Below are 20,546 nucleotides of genomic sequence, written 5' to 3' on the forward strand. Positions count from 1 at the left end.
TTTTATAGGATAGGACCATACAATTATTCAGCTGTGAACTTGCTTTATGTTCAGGAAAAAGGAAAGATGCTAAGGGCTGTTCAGATAGCAGGGCTACCATGCCTACCACGGATCCAGGGGGCAGGGCCACCAGGGTGTGTCTGCCCAGTGCCGTAGAGACAGGACCACCCTTGCAGAGAGCTGCATGAGCAGGGCCACCTTTTACTCCAGGCTGTGGAAGTGACACTGCCACCCCTGTGGGCCTGGAGGGCAGAGTATCAAACCAAAGAGGGTTATTACTGAGCTTTAAGATCTAATGCAATTTGCTTTGCTAAATTTGTACTTGCTGTGGACCTATCAGCCCTTCTTTCCTATTTTTTCCCTTTTGGAATGGACATATCTGTAATATGCCTGTCATTGTACACTTCACCCTTGAACAGTGGGGGGTTAGAGGTGCTGCCCCCACCCTGTACAGTTGAACATCTGAATATGACTTTAATGTTGGCTCTCCCTCCATGTGTGTGGTCCTGTACCATAGATTCAATTACCTCTGAAGAGTTGTGCTGTGCTTAGTCGCTCAGTCATGTCCAACTCTTTGCGACCCTATGGACTGTAGCTGGGCAGTCTCTGTCCAAATTGCCATGCCCTCCTCCAGGGGTCTTCCCATCCCAGGAATCAAATCCAGGTCTCTTGCATTGCAAGCAGATTCTTTACTATCTGAGCCATCAGGGAAGTCCAAGAATACTGGAGTAGGTAGCCTGTCCCTTCTCCAGGGGATCTTTCCAACCCAGGAATTGAACTGGGGTTCTTGCATTGCAGGCGGATTCATTACAGCTGAGCTATCAGGGAAGCACCATAGTGTTACACATATTTATTGAAAAAAACCCATGTGTAAGTGGACCTTCACAGTTCAGAACTCTTTTGTTCAAGGGCCATTTATATTGTGGAAGCATGTAACATGTCTGGTTTTCTAAGTTCATAACTGGAGAGGAATTTTTGCCTCAGGATGAATCATGTCTCAAGACCTACTCATACCTGATTTATATGATATTTAAATGAAACTTTGCACCTTAGATTTCTGAGTGGATGCTGGGATGAGTTAACTTTGGGGGCTGTTGGGATGGAATTAATGTATTTTGCATGTGACAAGGATGTGAATTTTGGATGAGAAGGACGTTAGTCTGGGAGGGATGGCTTGTTGTTCAGTCACTCAGTTGTGTCTGACTCTGCAACCCCATGAACTGCAGCATGCCAGGCTTCCCTGTCCTTCACCATCTCCCAGAGTTTGCTCAAACATGTCCATCGCGTCGGTGCTGCCATCCAACCATCTCATCCTCTGTCATCCCCTTCTCCTGCTTTCAATCTTTCCCAGCATCAGGGTCTTTTCTAATGCGTTGGCTCTTCACTTCAGGTGGCCCAAGTATTGGAGCTTCAGCTTCAGCATCAGTCCTTCCTGCGAATATTCAGGGTTGATTTCTGTTAGGATTGATTGGTTTGATCTCCTTTCAGTCCATGGGACTCTTAAGAGTCTTCTCCAACACACCACATTTTGATAGCATCAGTTCTACAGCCTTTTTTATGGTCCAACTCTCACATCCATTCATGACTACTGGAAAAACCATAGCTTTGACTATACAGACCTTTGTCAGCAAAGTAATGTCTCTACTTTTTAATATGCTGTCTAGGTCGGTCATAGCTTTTCTTCCAAGGAGCAAGTGTCTTTTAATTTCATAGCTGCAGTCACCATCTGCAGTAATTTTGGAGCCCAAAAAAGTAAAGTCTGAAACTTTCCTTTGTTTCTCCATCTATATGGCATGAAGTAATGGGACCAGATGCCATGATCTTAGTTTTTTGAACGTTGAGTTTTAAGCCAGCTTTTTCTCTCTTCTCTTTCACCCTCATCAAGAGGCTCTTTAGTTCCTCTCCACTTTCTGCCATTTGGGTGGTGTCATCTGTATATCTGAGGTTATTGGTAGTAGACTGCTATAATCAAATATGCTAGACTTGTTGGGTTAATGAACAGAAATTTATTCCTTACAGTTCTGTAAGCTGGAAAGGCCAAGATCAAGGTTCTGGCCAGTCAGGTTTCTGGTGAGGGCTCTATTCCTGGCTTGCAGGTGTCAATCTTCTTGCTGTGTCCTCAGGTGATTTTCTTTCTTTCGTTCTTCTTTGTTTATTTTTCTTCCTTTTTTCCTCACTCTTGCCCTTGCTCTCCCTCCTTCCCTTCCTTGCTTCCTTTCTTTCTCCTTTTTTTTTTCTCAAGGTGGAGAAAGGTACAAGCTCTTAAGTGTCTCTTTTTATAAGGACACTAATCCCAGTGGACCAGGGCCCCACTCTCATGACCTCATCTAATTTTAATTACATCTCAAAGGTCCCACCTCCAAATATTATCACATTGGGGGTTAGGGCTTCAATATATGATTGATGGGGAGGTGGATATTCAGTATAGAGCAGGCACTCAATATAAGAGGCACTCAGTAAAGATTTTTTAAAGTAAACTATATTAAAGGGCATCAAAGAAGGAGAAAGTAGCATTCAAGATTGAGTTGGTAGAATGTAGCTTTATTTAAGACAATACTGAGTAGCTGCTATATGCAGGCTTTCCTTTAAAACCCTAAAATACTTTTCTGGAACTTTCTAAAACATGTCACTTTCCTACTTGTTTTTAAGAATTGTACTTGCCCTGCTTCATCGACTGGACTCTAAGCATCTCAGATCAGGATCTATATTTGATTTATTTTGTGTTCTATATAGTGCCTAACACAGTGTCTGCTCTAATGCTATGTGTCAGAACAAAGGAATATGTTTTCTCCGTTTACTTTGGATTACACAAAACTTTATGTTTCTTCTTCACAATTACCACATTGCCACAATTTTTTTGTTATCATGTGTGCTCCCCATACTCAATTTGAAGATTGTAAAGGATGGGGACCATTAATCTAATCATCTTTGTACTCCCACATCTATTATGGGGCTGGGCACATAATGATTATTTGTTAACATTTATCTACTGAACATGATACCTGAAATATGGTCAGTGCTGAATAAAGAGTTAATGAACTATTTGTTGGACAGTTTCCTGATTACTGCTTTATCTCCATTCCTGTTGCTAGCATTGATGGTCTGGTGCCACATTGCTGGTCAAGACCACTGGCAGAGCTGGGAAACCAACTCAATTGCTGCAGCTGCTGCCATCACCAGAAATTGTCTGCTTGCATCACCACCATCATCACGGTTACTAGTTCCTGGTCCCAAGCCTGCTGTATTCACTGCTACCACCTCCACCACTGCAGTTCCTTTCCCTGGGATCTGATTAACTTGTCCTTCATATTCTACTCATATATAGAAGTCCTTGTTTCTTCCGAGCCCTCGTGCTATTAATTTTTCTCCACTCTTAATGGTTTCTCCTTTATTCAGCTTCCATCAGAGCATCAGTTGAGTGGGTGGTACTACTTTACTTCTCAGGGGGAATGTCACTTTAATGATTCAATCAAGTAGTTGCTCTTTTTGCTGTCAAAGGAAGCCTTTGTATTATCTTCAGGGAACAATCTGAAGAACAGTCTGCAACAACCCTAGATCCTCTCCTTAGCTGTGATGTTAGCTCATATTTATACTTTGTGCATTCATTTGCCACCTTTCTGCCCACTCACACAGATTCCTAAGATCTTTGCATCCTCGTCAACTTGGTTCATTGCCGCCCACAAGAATTTGTGTCATTTGCAAATATAGAAATATTTCTTTGTACTTTATAAAGGTATTGCATATAGGTTATACTAATTGCGCCTTGTGCAAGGAAGCTGGAAGAAGTGGAGGCTGAGATCCAGCCTGCACTTTGTTCATCTCAGTCTCATGTCAGACTGTGGCTAGGAAAAAAGGTATTCCTTCTTCTGATTTGCATGAAGATGCTGGCCCATCACTAAGTGATGGGCCCTTGGTGGAGTATCTACCCATTTTCTAATTCATTCCTATTAGACTAGTAACCCTTGTTATGCAGACCTGCTCTTAGCATTGGTCTAGTACTGAACCTGAGATCCTCTGTGCTATACTCGCCTGTCTTTACCTTTTGTTGTTTTTCCTAACCACTGGGAAATTGCCTCAATTCCAATAATGAGGAGGAGACTCAATTTTGTTAAATTATGAAAAAATGTAAAACCATAAAAATAGTTTATATATCTGTGTTCCAGTTATCTGTTGCTGCTTGACAGACTGTCCCAAGTGGTAGTGATTTCTGCTGTTCCGTGCTAACTTTCTTCACCCCTCTCCAACTCTTTGTGACCCTATGGACCATAGCCTGCCAGGTTCCTCTATCCATGGGATTCTCCAGGCAAGAATACTGGAGTGGGTTGCCTTGCCCTCCTCCAGGAACTCTTCCTGACCTAGGGATCGAACCTGTGTCTCTTATGTCTCCTGCTTTGGCAGGTGGGTTCTTTATCACTAGGACACGTAGGGAACCTGGACTCATTTGAGACTATCAGGTGGAGTACCTCCTTGTGGTCTTTCCAGCGTAGGAGTCAGGGTAGTCAGACTTCTGTGACATCTCATGGTTCCCAGTGAGTGTGCCCTAAGAGTTGCAGGCAGAAGTTGCAAAGCTTTCCAAAACTTCACTTCTACTACGTTTTGTGGGTCAAGCCTGTTAGCAAGACCAGCACAGATTCATGGGGAAGTGAATTAGACTGCAACTCTCAATGGAAGAAGTAGCAAAAAGTTGCAGTTATTTTTAATATACCATGATCTTCTAACTAGATTTAACCAAAGTTGTATTTTGCCCTATCTACTTGTGATCCAATTAGAAAACATTTTCATTATAGAACCTTGATAAAGATCATCTGAAAGTCTAAATAAACATCATATCTAAGAGTGAAACATTAGTATTCTTTTTGAAGTTAAGAACCAGTCAAGCTTTTTAGGTTTATTACATGTTACTGAAGGTGTTAATAAGACAAAATAAATAAATAAAAGAATAGTGGAAAGGAAGAAGTAACTTTTTATTATTCACAGACAATATGTCTCCAAATTGAAAATCCAAGAAAATCTATAATCTAGATCTAAAAAAACAGTTCAACAACATTGTGGATAAAAGGATAGCACTGTTCTTAACCTGATTTCTTGTGCTTTCTGAACTATTGACTGTTTTGTGATTCTCTGATTCTTAGATCTAACAGATGGCCTTTTACTTCCTTCTTCCTTCATCGTGGACAACTCACAGTTGGTTGTGTGACCCCACCCCTTCCACTTGGGGGTGGGGGACATCTTGTATCTATTGTAGAGTTGTCCATGGATGATTTCATTTAGAGGTTGCTCTATTGGTTTTTCTGTGGGGATTCAGAGAGATTGAAAAGCTATGCTATCTTTATTATTATATTCCAAGAATATCTGTAGTTTAATAGCGTTTTGATCTAGTCGCTACCCATTTAGAGAACTTTTTATTGGTAGCAGTAATTTTTCATTTTACTTTTACAATGAAATAGTTATAGAAGCTGCAAATAAATGTATATGGAGGTCTCACGTACCTTTCACCCCCACCTTTCCCAATATTGACAACTTTCATAACTATAGGGCAATATCAAATGAGGAAATTGACGTAGATATAATCTGGAGAACTTATTCAGATTTCACCAGCAATACACACACAGAACTTGGTGAAATTTTAACACATGTATAGCTTTGTGTGACTACCACTGTTTTTTATAGAGAGGTTGATTGGTTGATTTTAGGACTGGTTCACATGACTGTGCAAGCTGGTAAGTCCAAAATCTGCAGGGTGGGCTCGCAGGCTGGAGACCCCGGAGGAGGCAATACTGTAGTTGAAGTCTAAAGGCAGTTTGCTGGCACAATTACGTCCTGTTCTGAGAAGTTCAGTCTTTTGTTTTATTCAGGCCATCAACTATTTGGATGAGACTTATCCATAGAATGGAGATCAATCTACTTTACTCAAAGTCCATTGACTTAATTTTAAATCTCATCCAGAAAACACTCTTCAGAATATTTTTTTGAAGAAGAAACATCTGGAATACTTTTTGACCAAATATCTGGGCACCATGGGTTAACCAAGTTGATAAATAAAATTAACCCTCACACTATATTATATTTTGGTTTTGTCACCAAATATTTTATTCTGAGAAGTTGCATGTGTCATTAAGTCCTGTGATTTTTTAAATGACTGACTGCAAAGAATTCCATTATATGAGTATGTCATAATTTATTAGCCTGATCTTCAAATTCTATTCTTAAGATAGTTCCACATTATTGCTGTTTAAAATAATGTTATGGTAAACAAATATCCTTTGTATGAACCTCTGATTATATACTTACCATACTTAGAAGTGAAATTTTTTAGTCAAGGGATGAGAATATTTTTTATAGCTTCTTAATACACCTTGCAATATTTCTTTTCAGAAAAGCTGTGTTCAGACTAGTAGTATATGGCATTTGATCCTCAGAAGAGATTGTTCTAGAGCTTCATTAAAGTTTTTCTTTTTAATATTCTGAAGATTTCCCATTGTCTATTGACTCAAAATTTAATTTTTCCAATTTATTTTTCTAAATGTCTTAAGTATTTTGTCACAATTTCTGTTAAATGTTTGGCGATCCACTTCTTTATTTTACATTGCAAAACTGAGACTCACAGGGAATTCCCTGGAAATCCAGTGGTTAAAACTCCGAGCTTCCACTGCAGGGGCACGGGTTCAATCCCTGGCCTGGGAACTAAGATCGCATGTGCTACTCGGTGTGACAAAAAAAGAAGAAGTCAGGCTCACAGGAGTCTAATTCCCCCAGTTCTTCTCTGGAGCACTTTTTATGGGGAGGCTTGTGGACACAAGAGGAGGTGCTAAGGCACTACCCTTAAACTGTGTGAAATTGCAGTTAATAAATGGGAGGAAGTCTTTTCTGAAGTAGGACACACTGGTGAGCTGAACTGATAAAGTTTTTTACAAAGTGGTAAATTTTAACAAATAGTGTGTTTAATCTTTTATAGAGTAATAGGTGCTCAGAGATCAATAAGATCTTGAGAAATCATACAATTAATAATACTCCTGGAGACAAAGCCGCAGAGATTCTGTCTCTGGCAGATGAGAATAAATGCTGTCTCTAACGGTCTCTTGTGAAACAGGTGAGATATTGTTTTTTAAAAACCTTTTACAACATCTAAAAACTTGGAGTGTCATAAAGTCTCATTAGCCAAAGTCCTGCAGAACTTAATGATGCTTAATACCTAAGTAACTGGATATTTATACAACCAATATTCTAGTAGGCAAACCTCTGAAAACATACCTTCTTTCCCTCATATATTTTTTTGCATTAGCAGTTGAATACTTTAAAAATAGTTTTCATTATGTAAATTATACAACTTTGTAGAATAAAAAATGATTATGTTGTACCTTCATGTACATGCTTTAGGACACTTGGTTAGGCGACAATCAGTATCTTTGGTAGTCACCTCAAAAGGGTTGCACACTTCAAAGTGTAACTGGATAAGAATCATGGAAATGGATGATATTAGGAAACGTTGCATGCAAAAGAGCATACTGATAATCAGGACATTAAATAGAACACAGCACACGGTGTCAAGTAATCAAGTACTGCCCTCTGGCAAGTGAAAACTATCTCAAAACCATTGATGTACTAAAAAAAAAAGTAGCAGCTTAGCTCTGTACATAGCATTTCTTTTCCAGAGTGAAACTGGCTTGGCAAACTTGAAAGCAGTGTAATGAATAATTCTTCCTTTTAACTGTCAAAAATAAAAAGAAAAAATGAACTAAAAAAATTAATAGGTAGGGGCTATGGAGAATGAAATAAATAAAGGGAATGAAATGAAATAACAAAAGGAAATAAATGAAAAGAAGAATGAAATAAAAGCAAAATCATCTTTTCATTACTGAAGTCTTCTGAAGCAGCGAATATGAAAGAGGGCACTGCAAAGCCACTTCATTTTTATGCAGGCCAAGGATCATTGTCACTTGGGCACCCTTTATGTCTGATCAGTTTATGAGAACACACGCACTACTGGTGTTCTACCCTCTATGAGAAGATAATTCCTTTCACAATAAGTACAAGAAAAATTAAAAAAGCACACTCAAACTGTCTAGAAAACTGCAGCTGTCTCAGCCACTTGACACGGTGTAAACACTGGCTTGGCAAGGCAGAGCGTTAGAGCAGGGTCAAAAGGGCAGCTCCCTTTGGTCCTGTGCCCCTGGCAGCATCTCCCCAAGGCAGGTGTCCAAACCTCTGCCCTGTCAAGCGGGCAGCTGGGCTCGCAGAGAGTGCTGCATGGCTTCCTCTCGGGCCCTGGCTTCCAGGACAGGACGAAGAGCCATTCTCCCCCAGCTGCTGAGACTTGACGTTTGCTGTGGCTCCTTTGCTGCTAGGTTTGTCGTAAGAAATTTAGGACAGGCAAAGTGGACAACCATCTTTCTCTCACACTTTTAAAGAAATTGGCTTAAGTGGGCGGGTATGGTGGTGAGGGGAGGAAATGGAGATGGACTAATTTCATATAATGGAGGCCGAATATTTTTTCTTTGGGTGGTAAATTTATCTGTTACTTTGGGAAAATTTTTTGGCCACATGTTTGAAGAGTTGTCTTTACTTCCTGCACTGGGCAGTCCCAGAAAATACCGCCACGTTTGCTGGCTTACTGAAAAACTCACAGGGCTCAGCATGTAGCTGTAATCATAGCTAAGATTTATAACAGTGAAAAGAGACAAAGCAAAATCAGCAAAGTGAAAATGCGCTTAGGTCAAGTCTAGAGGAAACGTATCTCAGGCTCCAGAAGTCCTTTCCTAGTGGAGTCACGCACTGTGTGCTTAATTCCTCCAGGAATGAGTTGTAACTACATGTGCCAAGTGTTTCCCCGGGAAGCTCACTGGTGCCTCAGAACCCAAGGCTTTTACTGGAGGCTGGTCATGTAGGCATGCACTGCCTGGCATGTACCAAAACTCTAGACTTTCACGAGAAAGGCAGCTGCTCAGCGTAAATCACATTGGTTGTATAAGCAGTTTAGGCCACTCTTATCAGTTAGGGAAAGATTTTTTTTTCTTTCTTTTTAAATTCAGTATAGTTAATTTATAGTATTTTGTTAGTTTCTGGTATATAGTTTTGTGTGTATATATATTTTTAAATTTATTTATTTTGATTGAAGTCTAGTTGATTTACAGTATTGTATTAATTACTGCTGTACAGCAAAGTGACTCAGTTATACATATATTATATATTCTTTTTCATATTGTTTTCCCTTATGGTTTATTACAGGATATTGGATATAGTTTCCTGTGCTATATAGTAGGACCTTGTTTATTCATTCTATATATAGTAGTTTGCATCTTCTACTTCCAAGCTCCCAATCCGGTCATCCCCTGCCCCCTACCCCGGCAACCACAGTCTCTTCTCTGTGTCTGTGAGTCTGCTTCTGTTTGTAAATAAATTCATTCTTATCATATTTTAGATTCTACATATAAGTGTTATGGTATTTGTCTTTCCCTTTCTGACTTATTCACTTAGTATAATAATCTCTAGGTCCATCTGTGTAGCTGCAAATGGCATTATTTTGTTCTTTTTATGACTAAGTAATACTCCATTGTATATATAAACCACATCTTCTTTATCCATTCATCTGTCAACTGACAGGTTGTTTCCATGTCTTGGCTCTTGTAAATAGTTCTGCTATGAACTAATTACATACATAAAGGCTACATTTATCTTTTTGAATTATAGTTTTGTCTGGATATATGCCCAGATAGAGAAGGAAATGGCAACCCACTCCAGTATTCTTGCCTAGAGAATCCCGTGGACAGAGGAGCCTGGTGGGCTGCTGTCCATAGGGTGGCACAGAGACTGAAGCGACTTAGCATGCATGCATGCATTGTAGAAGGAAATAGCAACCCACTCCAGTGTTCTTGCCTGGAGAATGCCAGGGACAGAGAAGCCTGGTGGGCTGCCATCTATGGGATTGCACAGAGTCAGACACGACTGAAGCGACTTAGCAGCAGCAGCAGCATATGCCCAGAAGTGGGATTGCTGGATCATATGGCAACTCTAGTTTTAGTTTTTTGAGGAACCTCCATATTGTTTTCTATAGTGGCTGCACCAATTTATGTTCCCACCAACAGTGTAGGAGGGTTCCAGTTAGGGAAAGTTTTACATCACTACAGAGGATGGGTGGCCAGCCAAGTTCCCAGATACCAGGTAAGGGCCAACCTTGCAAGGAGTCCTTTCTAAGGATAGGCAGCATCAGACTACTGTGTTACCTTTTTTTCTGCAGCATCCACCTTCTTGCCCAAGGCGTTTTTAGAGCAAAATTATTATCGGTAGGACCCATGCAGTAGGATGAAAGCATCCTGCAATATTGACTTTTCATTATGGCCCTCCAGGGATCCTGGATTTAGCCAATATAAACAAATCCTATTAAAAATAAAGGTCAGTCTTAGAAAGCTAGGTGGCTTTCTCCTTAAGTTTTATATTAACCTTTTCTTAACCTGGCCTGAGCCATCAATTTAGGCACAACACAATTCTGGTAAGTTGAGGTGGTCCATGATAGTCAAGGTACGCATACAAGAAATAACAATTCCAGAGCGCACCCTTGGAAACAAAAAGTGTGCACTTGTTAAGTCACACCAATGAAGGCACACATTAGTCAGGCAAAACAGGTTAACGGGGCCTCCAGTGTGGCTTCCCACTGTGAGTCCTTATGCCTCAGGGCTTTCTGTCCAGTCCAAATAATTCAGTTGCGTTCCTAGTTTTATTTATTTATTTAGGTGGCACCATGCAGCATTGGGATCTTAGTTACCCAACCAGGGGTTGAACCCATGCCCCCTGCAGTGGAAGCTTGAAGTCCTAACCACTGGACTGCCAGGAAAGTCCCGAGTCCCTAGTTTTGGAAGCATTTCCAGGAGGAAGGCAGTTTCGATCAGTTTTGCTTGTCTTTGACATCAGTTCATTTGCTTCATGAGTGGGAACAGCATCTTCAGGTGTTCTTCCTGGAAACGCAGAAGCTGAGGACATCCCCTGCTGTGTCACAGTCAGCATTGTTAGGTGTGATCATAGGCTCAGCAGTCTGTTTGCATTCAAGACCTCAAAGCATCTTGTGAAGGCAGTACTGTCATTGAGGAGCAGTTCTTTTGTCTCTCTCTCTGTCTCTGGCTGTGCCAGGAGAGTTATGGGATCTTAGTTCCCTGAACAGGGATTGAATTCTAGGCCCTGGAAGTGAAAGTACAGAGTCCTAACCACTGGACCGCCAGAGAATTCCTCCAGGAGCAGTTCTGAAAGACAGCAGTTATAAAAAGTAGAAATTATTGATGCCCACCTATCCCTGCATCTCACAGGTGTTGGCGTTTTGTTTTTTCTGTGTTATCACTTGATAAGTATGTCTCATGCAGTAATCTTAACTTTACATTTTTTCCCAATCATGTTTTATTCTGATCTAGACTTTTCAGCAGGAAGGGTTAGGAATAAGGAGAGTGTTGAGAATTTAGCTAAGCTACTCCATGCTATTGTGTCTCAACATCCGTTTTGTTTGGCCAAGGGGCCAGCAGTGACCTTAAACGGACAGTAGTCCCCTTAGGTAAACCCATGCCCTAGATGGCAGCTCACAGAATCACAAGGAAATGTAAGTTCCTGATATGACTTCCTCAAAGGCCCTTGCAATCAACAATCTCCCCTGCCTCCCAGTGCCTTCTTACACTCTCTTAGATAAGACCAATGAGACCTTCATGGGACTTATCAAAGCACTGTTTTTCTGGTTTGAACTGACCAATCTGGCCTTAGCCTGGAAACTGCAAAGCACTCCACCCTATAAACTCTAATAAAAACATGTTCCCCAGGCCCTGCTTCTCTCTGTCTGCACTCTGCCTTGACCTGCCCATGGGACCTGTAAGTATTTAATTTTTCTCTATTTTAATTTCTCTTGTGATCTGTTGTTGAAGTGCGGCTCACAACTGACACCTTGCACTCCACTTAATAAGTGTTAATTTAATAAATTCAAACAGAGGAATAGATGAATTTACATAGAAAAACATTTTTAATAAACTTAACCAAAAAGACACATCATGTTCAGGAACTTGTAGGACAAAATCCTGAATTTTCAAGTTTGCAGAATGTGATTTACATAACCCCAATCCCTATCATGCTGATCATTTATTTGGTAAATAGCCTGGAGAAGCTCAATCTCTGTTTGGGGATTTAATGCTAAAAATTCCTAACTAAGAAAGAAAGGTGAGTGAATTAGAATCAGTTACCAGTCCACCGTTGTCAATAATGTTATTAGTAAAACCCAAACACAAGTCAATAACTGTGAGATATCCTTGGGAAGAGGGGTGGGAACCCTATCTTTTAGGAGTGGGTGGAGAGGTCCCACTCCCCGTAATGTGCTGTCTCCCAACTTGGAGTTTTGACAGGAATCACAAGTTTCTTATGATTAATCATCTCAGATGCAATTCGTCCCTACATTAGATAGAGTTACTAGCATTTTGGTTTCAGATGGTCCCGTCAGAGAACAAACCCTTTCCCATGGACATCTGCAAATGAACCATGGGGTTCAGTAAGCATCCATAGTGTTTTTATAGTTTATGGCCCCACAAGGTGGAAGGGGAGGATGTCTGACATCTCCCAGAGCCTGGATTCTATTCACTGAGCCTATGCCTGCTTTCAGAAGTTGGAACAGTCTATCGCAATCATTATGTGACGTTGCACGCATGCTCAGTCATTCAGTTGTGTCCAGCACTTTGCAACCTCCATGGAGCTGCCAGGTTCCTCTGTCCATGGGATTTCCCAGGCAAGAATATTGAAGTGTGTTGCTGTTTCCTCCTCCAGGGGATCTTCCCGACCCAGGGATTGAACCTACATCTCCTATGGCTCCTGCATTGGCAGGCAGATTCTTTACCACTGAGCCACCTGGCAAGCCCCTCAGCCTCCTGTTAGGTCCAGGTAAATAGGATCTCTGAATCCAGGATTCCAAAAAGGACTTTTCTTCTTTAGCAGCAGCAAAGCCAAGAGACTACTGGGTCAGACAGTGAGGTTCCAGGTCCTTTTTATCCTGCCAGACTTAAAGTTCAAATTGAACCACTCAAAAATATGCACATTAGGCTGGAAAATTATCAGCCTCTAAGAATTAGACATCTGATTTTGCAAGAACTTAGCAAATCAAAACCTGACTTTTAAAACTCAAAAGTAGATTTTCCTATAGAGATTTTCTCTCTTTTTATGTTGTCTACCTTTCTCATAGGCTCCAACTGGCAAAAATCTTAGCAAAAATAATCAGCTGTGAGATTTCAATAGCCAGCATTTAAATTTTAACCCATCCACCAGCAACAAAAAGCAAGGATTTTATGTTCTACCAACACCTTTTATTGGGGAGCTTTCCCTGATTTGGGATAATCCCTCTAACATGTATGAAATTATAGGCATATAGTATTTTGCATCAGTTTTTATCATACATCCAGAAGTAGTAGCCACAAAAAAGTCATTTTTTAAAAAAGTCTCTCCATTCTTTCTCTCTCCCTCTTTTTTTCATTGCAAGTTTGTACAACCCCCTCAACACTTTTCAGGATTGGCATTACAGCTGCTGAGAAATCCCAGCTGGAATGTAAGGGGCTGTTGTACCAGATGGAGAAGGCAATGGCAACCCACGCCAGTACTCTTGCCTGGAGAATCCCAGGGATGGGGAGCCTGGTGGGCTGCAGTCCATGGGGTCGCTAAGAGTCGGACACGACTGAGCGACTTCACTTTCACTTTTCACTTTCACGCATTGGAGAAGGAAATGGCAACCCACTCCAGTGTTCTTGCCTGGAGAATCCCAGGGACGGGGGAGCCTGGTGGGCTGCCGTCTATGGGGTCACACAGAATCGGACACGACTGAAGCGACTTAGCAGCAGCAGCAGCTGTACCAGAGGACAGAGTATTGCTTTTCCCTTCTCCTTTATTTCTGGTTTATCTGAAGCTTGCTTTAGCCTTGGCACTGATAATCTTTTCCCCTCCCACTGGGAGGAGAGAACAAAACCCTAAGGCATCATCTAGGTTGCAACTGCAATTTTTAATCTTGTCACTTTAGCTACCATTGCCAAAAGCAATCAATACTTTCAATGAGCAGATTCTCCTGGACTTGCCTGTATCATTTTGAAATTCCATAGTTAATCTTTACCTTTCACAATAGACATCATCTCTGCTGATGTTTCATACCACAGATGACTAGGTAACCAGTTTGCATCAAAAGTTTATTATGATGTCCCCTTTATCCTTTTTCCAGACACTGCTTTAGCAATATTTCAGTGAGTTGGGGTTGTTTTAGTAAATCCCACTTTTGACACCAACTGCCACCCCCTAGTTCAGGGATTTGCTGGAATAATCCACAAGACTCGTCACATAATTGTACTTGTGGATAAAATTTATTGCACTGAGAGGATATAAAATCAGAAAGGGAAAGACATATTGGGTGAAGTCTGAAGGATACCAGGAATAAGCCTCCAAAATTCCCTTTCCATTTCACTCCCATAAGATGTGCTTAATTTTACCAGCAGTAAGTGTGAAATAACATGTGTGAAACATTGTTCAAATGCTCATTAAAGACTTAATGCCCAGGGTTTTTACTGGGTACTGGTCATGTAGGCAGCTTCCTGTGAACTGAGTGTCTGTGGTCCTCCAAAGTTCTTGTGTTAAAGCTTGATCTTTATTGTGAGAGATGTATATGGAGATGGAGCCTTTTGGAAGATAAGTAGATCCTGAGGGTGGAGTCTTGGGAATGGGATTAGTTCTTTTGTGATAATTTTATATGTCAATTTTACTGGCTATGGGGGCACCTACACTAAACATTATTTTGGGGGGTGTCTGTGAGGATGTTTCTAGATAAGATTAGCATTTGAATCAGTGGGCTCAGTAAAGTAAATTGGCCATTGTGGGTGGGCATCATACAATCAGTTGAGGACTGGCATAGAACAGAAGGCAAATGAAGGCGAAATTCACCCTTTTTTTCTTTCCTCACTGCTTGAACTGAGCTATCTCATCTCATCTTCTCTGTACTTGGACTGGGACTTACATCCTTGCTTTCCATGGAGGCCCTTGGACTCAGATTGAATTACACCACTTGCTTTCTTGGGTCTCCAGCTAGCAGACTGGCAGATTTCTGGTCTATAATTGCATGAACCAATTCCTCATAATAAATTCATATATGTGTGTGTGTGTGTGTGTATGTGTGTGTGTATAAACAGATACCTTTTTTCTGCACATTTCCAATATCTGAATTGTTTTTGCCTGTAAGGCATTAAGGGCTTCCCAGGTAGCATTAGTGGTAAAGAAACTGCCTGTCAAGATAGGAGATACAAGAGACTCAGGTTCAGTTCCTGAGTTGGGAAAATACCCTGGAGTAGGAAATGGCAACCCACTCCAGTATTCTTGCCTGGAAAAATCTCAGGGACAGAGGAGCCTCAGGGACTACAGTCCATAGGGTCGCAAATGGTTGGATACGACTGAGTGACTGAGCACTTAGGGTGTAAAGGGGAGAGCTCCCTGGTGGCTCAGCTGGTAAAGAATCCGCCTGCAATGCAGGAGGCCCTGGTTCAATTCCTGGGTCAGGACGATCCCCTGGAGAAGGGATAGGCCACCCACTCCAGTATTCTTGGCTCCCTGGTGACTCAGTTGGTAAAGAATTCACCTGCAATGTGGGAGACCTGAGTTCAACCCCTGGGTTGGGAAGATCCCCTGGAGAAGGGAAAGGCTACCCACTCGAGTATTCTGGCCTGGAGAATTCCATGGATTGTATAGTCCATGGGGTCACAAAGAGTCGGACTCGACTGAATGACTTTCGCACTCAGAAGTGCAAGAGACAGATATTATTCAAAGAGATTTTAAGATGAAGTCCTAGTTCCTTTTCCCTACAATACTTTGAAGTAATTAGATATTATCTGCTCTGGGTTCTCCACCCCCGCCCAGATTTTTTTTTTTTTCCCCAGAAATTGGAAGAAAACACAGTTTTGTCTTAAGAGAAACAGAAAAAAAGAAGTCCATCCATTGTCATCTTTTGTGGACAAACCTGGTTCTGTTTCCCCAAGGAAAATAATTATCTGATTTCTTTCTTTAATGACAGAGACAACCAACAGTGATGACATAGAATTATATATTTTCCTTTCTCATCTGGGTCACGGAGAAGCCTCCATTCTTTAATAAAAATATTACAAAGTAACAAGCATGAACCCTATAATTTAAAGCAAAAAATAAAAATATAAGCCATCTTGTGCATTGGTTACTTTCCCTTAGGTAAGTTGTAGAATAGTACTCTAGGAACATTGGTTACAGTTAAGTCAATTTTTACAGCTCAAGGAAGAAACTTTATATGGAAAATGTCCAAGAACGCTTCTATTTATAAATATAAAATTTATCAAAAATTTCATGGAATACTGGCAGAACAGTGGAGAGAACCTGGGCTTACTTCTTGCTTCAAACTTGGCTATGCTGCTCAGAAGTAATTTCACCTTGGGAAAGTGATGATCTATGAATTAAATTTCCTCATCTATAAAATATGATGAATATACCCCAAGCACAGGGTTGTTAATAATGAAAATAACATATGTAAGATACTTGACTCCATACCTGGCACAGAGTAGCTCAATAAATGTTATATTCTCCTTACCTTGAGGAAGAAAAAGCCTACTAAGAGAGACTCTAATGTTCATAGAAACTCTATTAATAACAGCCCCAAATGGAAACAACCCAAATATGACAGCCCCAAAAGACCATCAATAATAGACTGAATTTTTAAAAAGTTGGAGAATCATACTGTACAATACTATGTAGCATGAACCACTGTTACTATAAAAGTGAGGATAAATCTCACTAACAATTTTGTGACACAGAATAATACATACTATATAATTCCATTGAAAAGTCAAAACCAGGCAAAATTAATCTACAGTGATAGACGTCAGAAATCTTAACCTTTTGGAGGGAGATGAGATTAGAATGGGAAACGAGGGAGACTGCCAGGGTGCTCGAAATGTCTTCACCTGAATAGTTGTGGTCATTAGAGGGGTATATGTGTGTACAAATTCATCAGACCGTACACTTAAGATTTGCACATTCCTTTACCTTTGTACATGTATAAATAGCACATCAAAAAAAAAACCTTCTTTTTGCCCCAGGAGCTAGATTTTATATCAGTATCAAATTTATTTATTGGGAGAATCTGGCTGTAGATATGACATACCAATAGCCGGCTATCTTGCAGGCTGCAGTCTGTCCCTTGTAAGTGGCCCCGTTTTAGAGCTGGCCTGGAGCTGACAGGCATATTATGAGGGTCATGCTCTATCACCATTGACAGCTGGAGAGGCCATCACATGCCATCAGCAACAAAGCACAGGGAAAACCAGGCAGTGGACTGTACTTCCCACCCTTCGGCTGTGAGGCACAACCCCAGCAATGGAAGGATTAAAAAGCCTCTCAATTTAAAAAGACAGGGGGAGGGGAGGGGAATGTGGGCTGCACAATTTATAAATAGACATTACCAGAGGCTGCCTGATTGTGAAGTGGTTGTTTAGTAAATCTTTCTCCTTTAAGGATTCCATTATCAGAAACCATTTGAAAACATCAGTTTCGTTTTGTCTCTTGGGGAGGTCCTGGGTTTCATCGAGTCAGCCCTGTTGGGTGATATTTCTCTCTGCTAGATTTAGGGACAGGCCTTGGATATTCTGAAGCGCCTTTACATGGAGCACAAAGATGATGATGATGATGATGATGTGTCTTTTGCCAAATGGATGAGCAGCTTCTGGGGTCACAGCTGGATAGAGGAGGATGAGCGAGGACTCCGGGACCGCCGTGGATCACAAGACGCCAGTTACAGGAAAAGCTCCCTGCCCTGCCCAGTGAGTTGTTACAATGGAACCAGGGGAGAACCAAACTAGGGGAGGGGGCTTTCTCTTCGATTTTTTTGAGGGTCCTATGATACAGTTTTCTTTGGTTGAAATGAGTACTTCCAAACCTTTTTTTATACTCACAAAAATCCCTTTTATCATTTTATCTTGTCCTCCAAAGGACCTGATTTTCATCTATTAAGTAATGATTCCTTCATTTTTAGCAACCTAAGATATATTTAACTGCTACTCGGAGCTCCTGATAAGCCTGGGATAATCCTATTGAGAGGTAATATAATTCAAGCCAAAGGAAAGAAACCTGATGTTATAGTCTGTGTAACACTGGTGTGGATCACTGTTTGATTTCCAGCAGTCTTTTTGAAATACTGAAAATAGCTCCACTATTTGGTGGCATCTAAGGAATTGGGGATTCTACTTAATAAGTCACTACCCCTGATCAATTTGATGTACTCTTTCATCAGGTTCTCATTTAGTTTCCTGGTGGGAGAGAAAGCCAACATTCTACCACTCTCAGCACTGTTTTTCCATGGCTAGGCAGGGGACAGGAGAGCTCTTGAGAGGGAAATAGGTGGACCTGACCAGGTGTGGACTCGACAGTGGGTACACGTGCACTTAGAATTCCAGCTACCAGAGAATATTTCCCCAACCCCCTGCTATGCTAACTCCAGAACCAAATAAGTTTCAGGGGTGATGTTATTTTATTTTTAGCTCTGAAGTTCCCAGAAGCATAATGTATGTGAAGTATATTAAAGCATGTAAAGCAGTCTTATACTCCAAATGATCAGCAAGTTTGAGGAATGAGACCTCTTTGAGACACAAATATTTGAAAATACTTCTCTTAAAAAGCATAATCAGGGACCAAGGGAGCATTTCAACACTTCACTGAACTGCAGGTTCTTTAAGTGAAAAAAGACAGAGGTTGCACTTGATGATCTACAAGAACCCTTCCAGTCTCACTTTCCATAATTCTGTTATAAAATAAACCCTTGCTTATTATGCTCATGTTTTAATCTTTTATGGCCCACACTGAGGGAGGTATTCATAATGTGTGAACCAGGAATATGACTAGTGTTTAGCCAAACAGCAAGAACCAGGGAGAAACAAAGAGAAAAAAAATGAGTTTCACTGTTTATCACAACAGCCCTTTGGAGCCACCAAAATATGAAAACAAATAAACATGACATAAAATAATAGTTTCTTGAATAGATTTTAGCATTTATTAGACTTTAAAAACTAGGATGATCTACCTTATTTAGAGAGTCCACTTGTGGGTTGCAATGTTGTTTGCCTTAAACTATCGGAGAATAGCAGAATTTCTTTGTATAACATTTCTAAAGAGGATCCATCTATCTTTTCCTGCTCACACTGGCTTTGGGCATCTGCCCGAGTTAACCTGTTTCGATTCTCCGAGTTGACAATTCCATAATTAGCAGACTAGCATGCAGAAAGCATGTGTTTATTTAAGGAAACAAAAGCACGGGCGAAACATGACGACCTAACTGAGCAGAGAGAGCACGAAACACAGAGCGCAGACTGGGGGACCCCGGGCAAAAGAGGCAGAGTCCTGGAGGATGGAGGGCCTGATTCCTCATCCCTCCTCACACAATGCCTGTGTTTCTGAAGTGAATCTGTAGTTGGATACTTAACTTTTCCTGACTCTAAAATGTGCTCAAATTTTTCTTACTTTGGAGATATGAGAACAATTAGGTTTTCAAGTTTTGTGTTTTGCTTTGAGCTCAGACACAACTTAAAAGAAAAAAGCTTACTCTTAGCCTTATCTTTGTTTTGTCTCTCCCCACTGCTCCACTCAAAGGCTTCTCCCCTGTTGCAACCTGTTAGCCTACATCCATCAGTTTTATATTCACGTGAAGAATTTTCCCCTTATTTGCTATTTGCATGTGGTTTCCACTATAAGTCTTCAGCCTCACGATTCTTGCAAAACCATAGTGATGGAACATTAAATCATTACACATATTTATCGAACACCGATTGTGCGCCAGTTGTTGTTCAAGGCACAATAGGATTACAGGGGAAAAGAAGACGTATATGGCGTCTGTGCTTGTGGCGTGTCCAAGCTGGTGGAAAATACAAATTCGGCAGAAAGAATGAGGTAGACAAGGTATAAAGCTTGCTCCATCTTAGAGAACACTGCTACTTTTGGCTTCTACCGATAGTAGAAGAGAGGAAACAAGTCCATGGAGCATTATGATAAAAGCTCCCCTGTAGAATTGTCACTGATCCCTGAAATTTATTACTAATTTCTTAGATATAGAGAACACACACGACTTTTTGACAAGACTCATTATAATCTGTGATTGCTGATTTAAATCAAATTAAAAATCTAACTTTACTGTCTTGAGGTGCTTGTGTGAAAAAAAAAATTTTTTTTTTTCGTCTTTCTCATTATTGAACAAATCTTCCTCCCTCCATTGTCACACGGATACAAACTTGAAGTAGAAAAATCTCCATATCCCTTATTTATTCTACTCACTGAAAGTGAATTGTAAGTAGTTGATTTGACTTTCTAGTCATCTTCAGATTAATGTGGTTCTCTTAGCCTTGTTCTACACAGTTAGGGCCTAGTGGAAGTGAGGATTATGCTGAATGATAGACCTCTTCCGGGGGAACTGAGTTCCCTGGCCTTGGGCTTTCTCAGTGCTTCTTCGATGCTCACATAGGCACAACATGTGCTAGTCCACATCATATCATTTGAGGGGGTTC

General features: G+C 40.8%; 1 protein-coding gene across 16 annotated transcripts in view; it reads left to right on the top strand.

Moving 5' to 3' along the window:
• The window catches only part of LNP1 (leukemia NUP98 fusion partner 1), a 43,038-nt gene that overhangs the window by 9,733 nt on the left and 12,759 nt on the right, over positions 1 to 20,546 (top strand). For 7 of the 16 annotated variants that reach the window (XM_059893090.1, XM_059893245.1, XM_059893059.1 and 4 more), the window contains exons 2-3: positions 11,793 to 11,841; positions 17,619 to 17,816. In XM_059893090.1, the coding sequence (XP_059749073.1) occupies positions 17,658 to 17,816 (159 nt within the window). In that variant the 5' untranslated portion in view covers positions 11,793 to 11,841; positions 17,619 to 17,657. Of the gene's footprint in view, positions 1 to 11,792; positions 11,842 to 16,045; positions 17,355 to 17,618; positions 17,817 to 20,546 lie in introns of all 16 variants that reach the window. The other 9 variants (XM_059893145.1, XM_059893302.1, XM_059893071.1 and 6 more) reach the window with 3 other exon arrangements.

The sequence above is a fragment of the Bos taurus genome, chromosome 1 (assembly GCF_002263795.3).
Source record: "Bos taurus isolate L1 Dominette 01449 registration number 42190680 breed Hereford chromosome 1, ARS-UCD2.0, whole genome shotgun sequence".
In the NCBI taxonomy this organism is placed as follows: domain Eukaryota; kingdom Metazoa; phylum Chordata; class Mammalia; order Artiodactyla; family Bovidae; genus Bos; species Bos taurus.